General features: G+C 32.2%; 2 protein-coding genes across 2 annotated transcripts in view; one reads left to right on the plus strand and one right to left on the minus strand.

Moving 5' to 3' along the window:
• Positions 1 to 6,025, plus strand: part of CLVS2 (clavesin 2) — a 90,230-nt gene extending 84,205 nt beyond the window's left edge. The window contains exons 4-5 of the mRNA XM_074190244.1: positions 1,761 to 1,981; positions 5,938 to 6,025. Coding sequence (XP_074046345.1) covers positions 1,761 to 1,981; positions 5,938 to 6,025 — 309 coding nt within the window. The remainder of the gene's footprint in view (positions 1 to 1,760; positions 1,982 to 5,937) is intronic.
• Positions 1 to 13,928, minus strand: part of LOC141489371 (uncharacterized) — a 794,154-nt gene that overhangs the window by 132,944 nt on the left and 647,282 nt on the right. The gene's annotated exons all lie outside the window — the stretch shown is intronic.

Here is a 13,928-nt window from a genome sequence, read left to right on the forward strand (position 1 = left end):
TGATTCTAAAAGAGAATCTAGAATTGAGGAAATCATTTTCTAATTTTCAAATAAAATATTCCAAAGTCAATTTTTTTTCATTTCAGATAAACCTGATTTTTTGTGGTTTTAAATATGTTCTTGCAATTCAATTTGTTTATACTTTATAGAAACAGCTCTAAATATGAAGAGCTTCTTGTTCATTTCATTGTCGAAACAGTCAGGGAAGTAGGAGATCTAGGTGAAAGAACCAGGTACTAGTCCAAGCTCAAAAAAGAGATCAGAACTTTAGAATTCTATTAAAACTTGTTTGATCTGGAAAACTTCATGTAAGGATGTAATTGTGTGTTATATCACCTATTATTTTCATATATGCTAGTAAGCAAATGGAAAGTTCAAAATATCCAAATATTAGCTCTCTAAAATATTCCAAATATTTGCTCTTCAGATGTTAGAATATGAAGCTTATTACTAAATCTTTCCTGATATTAAGATGCAAGCCATGAAATGTATTTTTAAAAGGTTTAATTTTGGAAAAGTTTGCATATTATAAACAAATTTAACAGAAGAATAGTTGAAATGCATTTTTAGTGATCATTTGTAAATAGAATTAGTTAATAGAGTTACACACTGGACCAAATTATCTAAAATATTATTTTTTTGCATTTCAGATTTGTAATTTAACCTTTAGTGAATTTTAAGAAGGCAGTAGATGATCTTTTTTTCCCTTTTATAAAATTATATTTAAAATTGTGACTCTACAAAATATACGAAATATAAACTAATTCCTAAACATCTAAAGATAAGCATTTCATTTATTTTACATTTCATCTTTTGGAAATTAATTTTTGTATTTCACTTTCAAATAGGGACAATGTTTAATCAGATACTGTCTCAACGATGATGAGGGCCAATGGGTCTGGGGCAGGGTCATATCACTGAGAAGAGGAAGAATTGAAGATTATAGCAATCTTGGAGAATGGTAGTGGTATGGGGACAATATTGAGAATGTGGATGACTTCAGATTTCCATGTCTATGGGAATGTCTTTAAAGACTTATATTTCATCTATTTGGAATATGGCATGGAAATCTGTAGTAGAGGAGTACCTGGAAACTTTAGAGTGATCAGATTTCTTTGATTCAAGATGTTTTCCATTTTAAGGGAATTCACAAATATTAGATTTTGATTCTATCTCTCTTTTTATATTGTAGAACAGCATTTAGGACTGCTTGGGCTAAGATAATTTTAGTAGCAGCCAGAAGAAAACCTTTATACCATTGTCAACTTACATTCTTAATTATGTGGGTTGGTAAAGTCTAGTTGCTGAGTCCTTTGTGAAGTAGTTCATTTTCACCAAAGATCAGCAGGGTTTATCATGCAAATGATCACAATAAATGTAGGGTTAGTCTATGGATTTGTTTATGAGACAGATTTTCTCAGATCAGAATAATACATACATATCTATCTATATCTATCTATCTCTCTCTCTCTCTCTCTCTCTCTCTCTCTCTCTCTCTCTCTCTCTCTATCTCTATCTCTATCTCTATCTCTATCTCTATCTCTATCTATATCTCTATCTCTATCTCTATCTCTATCTATATCTATATCTATATCTATATATATTAACACAGCTTAGGCAAGGTATGACTTCATCTTCCTAATAGTACCTCTGAAAAATCATTGTCACAGCATTGTTATTCTTTTTTAGTTAATGTAGTTCTCTTTCTCTTATGAGTTGTGGTTTGGATGACCCTTCCCCCCCCATTCTTATAAATATAGATATTTCTGCATGGAAATAACCTGAACAGCCTGCATCAACTAATTCATCCAGAGATTCTACCTTCTGAATTTGGAGGAATGTTACCCCCCTATGACATGGGGACATGGGCAAGAACGCTGCTAGACCATGAATATGATGATGATAGTGAGTACAATGTGGACTCCTATAATATGCCAGTGAAAGAAGTGGAGAAAGAGCTATCTCCAAAGTCCATGAAGAGGTATGTTGGAAATAAGTGTGGGGTAATATTTTTAAATTAAAATTTCAATTATGCATTGTAAGGAGATTTTTTGCTTCAGTTTGGATGGGTGTATATGTATGTGTTTGTGTATTTGTCATATGGAAGTCCCACTGTACATTGAGGATATTCTCTTTGGAAAGATGAATATCTTAGTTTGTAATATATTTTTTTCCTACTTTGAGACAAATTCCATGAATACTCCAAAATGGTATATAAAAGTAGTTATTTCTACCTCGTTTTCCACTTGAGTTAGTCTAAGGTGATATGCAGATAGTGTGACAGTGTATAGAACATTAGACTTTGAGTAAAGAAGAGCTGGTGTGATCCTGCCCAATCTATTTCCCTAAGAGTATGACTGTATACAAGTCATACAAGCCAGCTGTGTCTCTTTTCTAACATGGGGGTATATTACATATCTCATAGAGCTATTGTGAGAATCAAATTGAAAAGTGTATAAAAAATTATTTGCAAATCTTAAATTATTAACAAAATTCAAGTTATTATTATTAGATGAAAAATAGTTCATTCATCTGTGATTCACACTTTGCTTATTAGATCTCAGAAGATCAGTGAGAGACAATTTTCATTTATACAAATTGTCACAGATTCTTTCCATTGCACATTTCTGTGCAAAACCTTTTTAATTTAATGTAATCAAAATTATCCAGTTTTTTTACAATATTCTCTATCTCTTCTTTGATCATAAACTGCTTCCCTTTCCATAGATCTGACAAGTAAACTATTCCTGGTCCTCCTAATTTGTTTATGATATTGTCTTTTATGTCTAAATCCTGCACCCATTTTGACCTTATCTTGGTATAAGGAGTGAGAAATTGGCTTAATCCTATTTCTGCCATATTATCTTCCAGTTTTCCAGCAGTTTCTATTGGAGTAAATTCTTATTCCAGAAGCTGAACTCTTTGAATTTATCAAACAGTAAATTACTACAGTCATTTCTTGCTGGTGGAGAGGGTCCTTTTGTTAATGACAGAGATCTAGTTGAATAGTAGTTAACAATTCTGAATGGGTATCCATAGTCTAGGATAAGGAACTCTAAATTTGAAACTCTTGCCATCATAGGCAATCGAAAGCTACCAAGAAACTATTCAATCAATAAGCATTTAAAAAGTGCCACTATATACCAGGTTCTATACTAGATGTCAGGGATTCAGATTACAAAAATAAATAATTAGGGGTGTGTGGCTAGGTAGAACAGTGGATAGAACACTGGCCCTGGGGTCAGGAGGACCTGAGTTCAAATTTGACTTCAGATACTTACTAATTACCTAGCTGTGTGACCTTGGGCAAGTCCCCATTGCCTTGCAAAAACAAAAACAAAAACAAATAAATGAAGCAACTCCTATTGTCAAGAAGTTTATATTCCATTCATAAAGAAATCAGGGTGTGGGTATATATGGTATGTGTATGCACAAACACATATAAATAAAGGTGTGTATACATGTACATATACATATATATATATATATATATATATATATATGTATATTTACAAATATGTAGAGTAGATAGTTTTACAACTGCGAGATCAAGGGACTTCCAAGAAGCAGAATTTGAACTCATCTTTCTAACTGATTTACTAACCACTAGTCAATTGAACAATACTAGAAGAAACTATTATGTCCTGTTTTTTAAAGGGTCTAGTTTAAATTGTTTGCTTGTTTCTTTAAGGATTTTTATTTATGAATTTTTAATACAGGTAAATAGTCTTTAATCTTTTAATCTTTAAACATTAAATGCTTTAAACATTAAAAAATAAATTAAATGTCTATTATGTGCCAGACCTTGAACTAAGAATTATTTCTTTCTCTTTTTTTCTTATTTTTGTGGGGGTTGTGTCTTGTCCAAGATCATATAGCTAATAAATATGAAGTATCTGGGGTTGGATCCTCCTGACTCCAGGACAAGATCTCTATCCACTGTGCCATCTAACTGCCCCACACCATTTCTTTCTTACAGGGGTTCCATGTTCTATGTAGTCACCTTACCTAATTCTTCCTTCCCTTTCCTAAGTAAGAGACAACTTTCTATTTGCTATTGAGAGGAAATAGTAAAAATGAGTTAGGAATAATAACTATCCACTTTTCCTTTATTTTTTGAGTCTTCCATCCTGCTTTCAAAACCTATTTACATACAATTAAGTGTCAGAGTTGAATCAGTTCACTTAATTATCTAATTCATTTTGGAGGAGTGGTTTGGTGGTTTGTTTGGATTTCGGGTTATAAATGGCTATGCTCTCTGCTTTTTTTTTTTTAAATCATTAGCCTGTATTTTAGCTTATAATTTTTTTCCATCTGAAATTAATGATGTCTGCTAAGAAGCATATTTTCACAGCAATATCCAATTGACTGGTATAATGGCAGGGAGAAAAAAAATCATTATGGGTAGAATTTGAAAAGGGCAGCTGCTTTGCTGATGCTATAGTTATTAAGGAGGCAATTTTCTGCCACACACCAACATGTTTCATTGGCTTTTCTCCTTACTAATTTCAGATTGATTCTTAGTGATAAACTGAAGTATAATTCTCACCTACTACAGATTAGTTTAAATTATTTGCTTCTTCAATAATAAAATGATATTATTTAAACTAGAAGATATACTGGTTACTTTTAAATAATTAAAACTTTCAATTTAAAAAAAATTTACAATTTGAAAAAAATTTCAAGAAGCAAATTCACTGTATATTTTAGTTTTATTGTCATTACATGTTCCATTTGGGAATTCAATGCAATATTGTATTCATCTTTTGATATCTGATCTTAATGGATATGTATACAGTAACATTTTAAATATACACATTTATGGATAATAAGGAAAAAATTTAGACTTTATTTGCTTTATAGAATTCTTGAGACAAGTAATCTTGTCTTTTGTTTTGATTATTTTGCAATTTTGATGTTATCCTTGATTCTTCTTTTGCATTGACAGCACACATACAATTGTTTAACAAATCTTGACATATCTTGCTATCATCTTTCTTATTTATCCCCTTTCAGGCCTTTAATTTTACTTGCCTGGATTATATCCATAGCTTTCTAATTGATTTTCTTGATTTAACTCTCTCCTCACTCCAATTCATACTTTAATCAGTTGCCTGGATGATTTTCCTAAAACATAGGTTCCAGTGGCTCCCTCTTATCACCAAGATTAAATAAAATGTTTCTTCATTGTTTAACATTTAAAGACTTTTACACTGGACTCCTTCCAATCTTTCTTCTTGCATTTAATTCTACTCCACTAATACTGCAATGACATTTCATCTCCAGGTTTTGTTTATCCTGAGAATTCATAATATTTAAAAAATTGTAATCAAGTCTCATCTAACTATAAAAAAGGATCTGGAAGATGGACAGCTTCCCCAAATTGTCTCATATGTGTAAGGACCACTTTATACTCAACACTCCATGCTCCAGATAGATTTAATTCTAGAACTGTCCTATAGAACTAGGAATAAAATGACAAAAATATATATCCTGATGGAGGTGAGTGATAGCATTGCCTTTTTTGCATTAGCCTAATTTGAGTTGCTATTCATCTCTTTTTCATGCATCTCTTTTTCTCTTTTATTTCATATCCACAATAATAATTCCTTGATTAGGGAGTGGGTGGTTATCTTAGCTTCATGAAGGAATTAAAACAAAGAAATGACAGAGAGTGGTGTCAGTGAAGAACATCATTTGCTTAATTATACTATCAGTATCTTGAAAGCAACAGATGTGCTGGGAAATTGTAATGTGGATAATTCAGTTGATTGTAGTTTAATTAATTAACTGTTCCATTTATCCATTTATTTTTTAATCTATTTATATCTACCTAACATCTATCTACCTAACATCTATCTACCTATCTACCTATCTATCTATCTATCTATCTATCTATCTATCTATCTATCTATCTATCTATCTACTTATTTACAGGTCTCAGTCAGTAGTGGATCCTGCAGTGCTAAAACGTATGGATAAAAATGAGGAAGAAAACATGCAGCCTTTACTTTCTCTGGACTAAGAACCTATTAACATCACCAATACATTGTAATGGAAGGTACTTCCTTTCAGCAAGAAGCAAACCATTGGGGAAGAATGTACCAGCTGGGAATCTATTTATTCATATTAATGTAGCATAATGTAATAAGGCAGCAGGTTTTCCCAGTGTGCCTAAAATATAGGTATCCTGGGCTGGATTTTTTTTTAAATCAATAATTTATTCTGTAAGTGCCAACTTGTTTGTAAATACAATGTAAGCTCCACTTCAATTTTGTTAGACTTGATAGCACTGTAGTTTGGAAAAGGATGACTCTTCAGTCTCTCTCTCTCTCTCTCTCTCTCTCTCTCTCTCTCTCTCTCTCTCTCTCTCTCTCCTCTCTCTCTCTCTCTCTCTCTCTCTCTCTCTCTCTCTCTGTCTCTCTCTCTCACTCACTCTCTCACTCTCTCTCTCACACACACACAGACACACACATTCTCAGAGTCAGACAGACAGACACACCCATCTACACTCACACACTACACCACACTGTAACCAAAGGGGTAAAATATACATGGAAAAGATCAAAGTTAATGAAATGTAGCCCTATTTCCTATGAAGCCATATTGCAGCTATCATAGTGACTGCTTCATCTTTGTCCTCTGAGATTCTCTTTCAGTATGTTAATACATTTCTTCATGGGAAAAGGGAATAGAACATTATGGGAAATGCTATTATTGCAAACATAATTCCTATCTAGGAATTATTTCACAGGAGCCATGCCCTGAGACCCTAACTGACCTTGTATTATCAAGAGAAAAGATTACAGCTGAACAAGCAAATTTAACTTTTGAACTGTTTTAGGTTTGAGTCTCTGGGCATTGGGAAGTAGCATTTCCTTTCAGTTAAGATGTAGAATTAAAAAACAGTGTAGACTCCTCTATCTTCACAATTTGTTCTTTACTCAATCCTCCACTGTATTCTTTCATGTATACTTGGAGAACATTTCCTCAAATTTCTTCATACAAGAGTAAGGGAACTCATACAAGCCAAATGTTTTGACAACTAATTTTAAACACAACACTTTTCACTAGCAGACAAGGGGCTAATTTCTGAATCATGAGAAGAACTGGTTGATTTAAAAAAATACATACATACATACATATATATACATATATATATATATATATATATATATATATATATATATATATATATATATATATATATATATATATATACTGAGTTCTAAAGAGGTAAGAGGCCCACTAATTAAGGATCCATACACTCCATGATAGTTGTTCAGTATGCTTAGAGATGTTATAGATTGTCATATGAGATACTACTGAAACCTACTTCAACTAAAGGTCAATGTAAAACAGGTGTAGTGAAACAGACTCACTGCTGCTTAAGGGCATACTAATTTTGTCTGTATTATAGTCTTGAACTTGTGCCATATTGCTGAAATCCTTTTTACCTCAGAGGAATAGATCTTGATATAGATTTAACGACATTCATCAACTGAGTTTTTCTCAAATTGACCAATGTTAGATTTCTATCATCCACTCGAGTCTTTATGTAGGAAGGACAGGAATGAATGGATAGATTGAACTCAGAGTTATAGCTAAATCACCAAAGCTAGGGTGGTTGATAAAGACTAAAAGTAGCTTTGGGGTTCACCATTTAAACAGAACTCTTCCAATATGGTGGCAATATTTTCTTTTGGTTTAAATTCCTATTATCAGGGAAAAGAATCAAAGGCCCTATCTTTTTTTTTTTTTGCATTTGGGCCTTAATGGATGAAAACTATATGTTTTGGGATGAAGAGAAAGATATTAATTCAGCAAATTAATGGAAATTGGAAGCAATAAAATTTTTATTGCTTCCTCTTAAAGATTTATACACTTAATATTTCCTTTCTCAAATCTAACCTAAGTTGAACATCTGGATGAGTATTTGAAATATATAACAGAACCTGTAGCCCAAACAGGAAAAGATAGATGCAGCTTTCCTTTTCATATTTGATCATTTAATCAATTTGCATGGATTATTTCAGATCATGATATCTTGGTATATTAGTCTATTTTAAAAGTATTTAAGAATATCTTGAGAATAAAAAGAATACCAGTATACTAACTGGTACAATTCAAAGTACATTAAGAAATTTCTAGTAAATCTGAATTAATAATAATTTTTAAAAAGTGGATTTCTCTTCAGTGACAGAAAAAAGCACTTACTGTATCAAGTATTCAGCTCAACTTGCTAATAATTTATTGCTTAAAATTATTTGGAAATAAAGGATCTTGGACTCTCCATTTCTTATTTAATGATTGTATTGCTAAGTGACCCTGAATGTCTATGTTTTTACATGTTTGTATATGTGGCATACAATTTGGAGTCTTAGGCTTCATATTCTACACAATTCGCTATAAGACTGCAAGTCATACTTTCCAGTCATAGTTTGGGACGGAGAAAACAACAATAACAAGCTAAATAGAGTCAACTTCTAATGATTTTTGTATGGGTTTTCCTGTGACAGACTATCTATGGCTTAGCTTTAAATCAGAGGTGACCTTTTCAGCTCCAGAAAGCATACTTCCAAGTTACCTCTCCTTATCATGCAGCAACAGTGCACTGAAGTTTTGAAATGGACCTAAGAAAAAGTAAACAGAATGGTAAATCTTCACATATATTTCAAGTTCAAATGTTATTCCCCTTTTCCCACTTTGGAAAAAATGCAGTGTTGCACTGCTGCATGAGCATGGCATGGACAAAAATGATAATTGATTCTATTACTTAAAACATCTGAAAATGAATGGAGGAAGTATAATAGTGATGCCTCTTGAAAATACTTTGTTTAGGTGATTCAAAAACTAAGGTCATGGGTCAATCACCTTTTTGAAGTTGCTTAATTAAGAGATGTACATTCAACTTTTTGACTCCTTTTCTCAGTATTGCCTAAATAGCAATTTGTTTGGAAGTCCTTTGAGTGACTTTTCTGTGACATGTCTTTGTGTACCAACTGTCAAACTTAATTCCTTTTAATTAGCATCCGTATCTTCATTTAAAGAAAAAAAGTTGTTTGTAATTGGTTATTGTTATTAGACTGTTTACTCCACTGAAACTGTCTCTCAGTTTCAAGGGCAGTGCCAAGCCTTATGTGGTGGTCTTGTGACTGAAGATGTGTGTACTTGAAAGAACTTCACTACATTTGGTTTGGAATAAAGGTCAGCAACCTATTTCTTCTTCTCTTCCCTCTCACTTCTCCATTTCCTCTATCTTGTCAAACTTAAGTTGCTTTATTGGCAGCTGGTTAAAGAAAAAATAAATAACTTCTCTTCTCATTTTGTCATTGTTTTTTACACATATCTGTCAATACTATTCAGAAGAATGAAAGTTTTTCATATTCTAAAAAAAAATCTAAAAAAGTGCCTCTTTAAAGTTGTAATAAAACTGGTGTAGGAACTCCTATTTTCACTCTCTTAATGGAGCATATTCTGTCTCTATGGAATAGACCTGAAACTGAAAACATTTGAAATCTGGAAAGGAAACAACCATCTAGACTTTTCTTTGTGCACTTCAGCTACAGAGCATTTTATCTTTGGGTTCAAAATGGTCCTTTGTTAAGAGTTATTAAAAAGCCAAATCTCATGTTAAATGAAAAAAAATTTCAAAGAGGAAAGTTTAAGAAATAAAAATTAATAGTCCTTTTCTCTCTTTACATAGATTTTTAAGCAAGTGTAGATAAAGGCACCAATGATTTTTCCTATAAATCTTCATGTGAAAATGCTTCTTTAACTGGTCTTCTGGAAAAGCAAATTTTCATAACCTGAAAGTTAACTCTGATGATTTATCTCTAAAAATCATCCACAGGGCAAAATGGTTTGAATGAAGTATTTGAAATTTCTGGTATATTTTTAAAGGTTATTATTATGTAATAAAGCATTGTTTTAATCTTCCTATAGTGAATTGAAAACCATCTCAAAAGGAAACGTTTTGAACAACAATAAATCTGTCCTTGAGAAACATTTAACTTTTTGTACCATATACTTTTTAAAGGTCTTGAAGGAGGGGAATTTGAATTATCACAAGTTATATGAAAGAATATTGATAATAAAATAACATCACATGCACAAATTCTTCCTATTTTACTGAAAATCAAAATATTCTCTTTGGTTAATGCTGTTTTTTAATTCTCTTTGTATACATTTATAACTTCTAAATCTGTTAACATAATGAAAATGCTGTATGTCTTCATGTAGGGAAAAGTGAAGGAAATTTGGTAAGAAATTTAAATGTTTCCAATTAGTTTATCAAGTTATTAAATTCATGTGAGACAATTGGCAGTTTATTGGGAGGATCTGGACATGTGATGTCATAGGGAATTAACTATGCAGAAACCTACATCACCAATTCAAGACAGCTACTTTTTCTGTTACTTATCGTCTTCAAGAGTTGATCAGCAGTGAGAAATGAAATGAATTGTCCATATTCACACAACTATCATGGCTCAGTATAAAGAATTTAAATCAGATCTTCCTGATTCCACAACTGACTATTCACTGCTAGCACCCTACCTGTTACCTATCTTATTAAGCATAGACTAGAAAAATATTCACTTTGAGGAAACATCTGAATGCTGAACATTGTTGAGATTAAATTAAAAAAATCTCTTCTTCTTAGTCAATAGTGCTTTTGAACATTCTGTTCCTATGCTAAAAACTTCGCCAAAATTTATTTGCCATGAAGGAAAAAATACTAAGCTAGCTCTTTGATTTATAGTGTCATTATTGAATTATAAGTTCAGTATTTTCTTAGAATCTCAAAATCACTCAATATTTCAAGGTAACATGCTTTAATAGTATTTACTTATTTGAATATAGGCAGCAAGAAGGATGCAATAGATACAGAACTGAGACTGGAGTTAGGATTCTTCCTGAATTCAGAAACTTAACTAGCTGTGTGACCTTGAACAAGTCACCCCTGTTTGCCTCATTTTCCTTATCTGTAAAATAAACTAGAGAAGGAATTGACAAACCATTCCAGTAACTTTGCCAAGAAAATCTCAAATGGGGTCATGAAGAGTTATACATATGACTAAAACAACTGAATGACAAATTATGCGTATGGAGATATATGAGGTTAAAAAAGTTTTTGTCAAATAAAACAGATAGAAGATGGGAATCAATGACAGTCATCAACACATAAAATTTCAGATTTGCTGAAGAGTTTTGATCTCTCTCTCTCTCACACACACACACACACAAACTTGTTTGTTTTTTTTTTTAGTTTTATTTAAGGCAATATGCCCAAGGTCCACAACTAGTCAATTATTAAGTGTCTGAGGCTGGATTTGAACTCAGGTCCTCCTGACTCCAGGGACAGTGCTCTATCCACTTTGCCACCTAGCTGTCCCCACACACTCTTGTTAACAGAACTTTTCCCTGAAGAATAAATTCTATCACATAGCTTTTAAATCTCCATCTAGCTTCTGCTTAAAGATTCCCTATGATGTCATCAGTCACTACTACCAGATTTAGTCCAGTTTAAGTTTGGACAGTTAATTGTATAGAAATTACTTGTTATATTTGTTTGAAAGTGAGGTAGAAGGCATAATCAATAATTTCTTTATTTTGCAGTCAGGAAGATCTGGATTCAAATCCCACATTAGACATAAGAGTAAATGTGGGACCCTATACAAATCACCTTTACTGTCTTTTCAGAAAGGAAACTCTCTAAGGCTGTAAGTTGAAAACAGAAGTTCCTCACACAGAACTTCTTTATTAATATAATTTCATACTGGTTAAAAAATAGGAATATATCTCTCTGAAATTTAAATTGGTATGCCTTGTTCTGACTCTTGGGCCAAGGGTAGTATTATAATAATTCCTCTGATTTTTATTATTTTCCTAAATTTTCTTTTCTCCAGGTTAAATATTGAAAATCTCTTTAACTGATCCTTTTATGGTACAATTGTGAACTCCCTTGACATCCTAGAATCAAATGTGTCAATGTCTTCACGAAAAATGTGGTTACCAGAATGAAAATTATATTGTGGGTGTTCGCTGATTAGGACAGAGGTCAAGGGGACTATCATCTTTTTTTTTCTTGGACATTTTATATCTATTAATACTGTTTAAATGATATTAGCATTTTTGGATTCAAGTTATATTTTTGGTCCATATGGAACTTTCAGATCCACGAAAACCTCCTTTTTATTTTTCACAAAACTAATGGTTGACTAATTAACCTCTCTTACCACATTATCCTCAACCCTCACCATAGGGATTGCATATGTATTCGTTGCATTAGTTGGGGGATGCATTAGTTTGAGAGGGAATATACACTTATTAAGCAACTGTTATGTGCTAGACCCTTTCTAAGTGCTTTAAAAATATTCAATGTTTTGTGATTATTATACATACTATCTTTATATTTTTTTTGGTTAACAAGTATATTTAATGATATTTCTCTAAGTTGAGAATTATATTAGTGTGGAGGGCTCAGACCTGAGGGCCAGCCTCCCCCCCCCATATTGTTTTAATGCAGGACATTCTCATGATTTTGTTTAAATAATTAAAAATAAGTCAGACAACTTCTGCGCTATATATTTACTTTTTTGAATAAGGCATATATATATGTAAATATGTGTTTAATGCACATGCACATAGTCGTTGGATTAAACAAATATTTCTGCAATGATTGACTGAGATCACCTATGTGCCAATTGAACTATCTTGATGATACAAAGTAAAACAGTTTCCCAACCCAATTAAAAACAGGTCAACTATTTCAGAGAATCAAGGTAGGTCTAGCAGAAGAGGTGGTACTTAGATTGAGTCTAAGGATTCTGAAAAACAAGAAAGAGGAAGGAGTAAACTCCAGATGTATAGATTGAGTAGTGTCATTCTTGGAAGTAAAAAGATAGTATGAAAGTCGAGGCAGCAGGTTTGGGGGCGTAGCTGGCATGAAAGGAGGTAATACCAACTGTCTGGAAAGATAGGTTGTGGTCAAATTGTGGAATACCATGAACTAAACTAAAATAAACTAAATAGATCATATTTTATTCTGGGGAAATCTGAGCTGGATTTAGGAGGTACAGTGGATAGGGCACTAGGCTTAGGTCAGGAAGATCTGAGTTCAAATCTAGAGAGAAAGAGAGAGAGAGAGAGAGAGAGAGAGAGAGAGAGAGAGAGAGAGAGAGAGAGAGAGAGAATGGAGAGAGTAGTAAAATGAGAGATAAAGAGAGACAGAGAGACAGAGAGAAAGTTAGATAGATGGATGATAAACTAGATAAATACATAGCTTGGTTCTAATCTCAGATAATTACTATATGAACTGCTGAGCAAGTCACTTAAACTCAATTTCCTCAGCTGTAAAATTAAGATAATAATAGCACCTATCTCTCAGGGTTGTTGTAGGATCATATAATTACATAATTATAAAATTCTTAGCACAGTGCATGGAACACAGTAAGTAATAGAGAGATAGATATGTTAATTATTAATATTATTATTATTAACTTTCATTACTAAAGAGATCTTTCCTTTTTTAGGCAAGGAAGTGCAAGAAAAACTTAAACATTTCACCAATTTTTTTGAAAATGGTTACATCAGTCAATCTTGAAAATTTCCAGTGGACATAGATTATTAGGCACACAGTCTAAGACATTTATTTTCCATCTTGTAATTTGAAATGTTCTTATTTTGCTGATGTAAGAATGTATCCAAACTGTGATATCCCAATCAGAATTTTTTTAAACCAGAGACAGATTGGTTTAAAGTTAAGTAAAAATGTTTTAAAGTAGTCCTTGAAGTCATTACATCTCCCAGTGCATACCATGATAGATTAGATTTTGATATTCAGTTCTAGATAGATAATATATGCATTTTTTGCTTTATCTTAGGATATATATGGAGAAATACTTAATAAAATAAATCAATTTTTA

Source organism: Macrotis lagotis, chromosome 5 (assembly GCF_037893015.1).
Source record: "Macrotis lagotis isolate mMagLag1 chromosome 5, bilby.v1.9.chrom.fasta, whole genome shotgun sequence".
Taxonomy (NCBI): domain Eukaryota; kingdom Metazoa; phylum Chordata; class Mammalia; order Peramelemorphia; family Peramelidae; genus Macrotis; species Macrotis lagotis.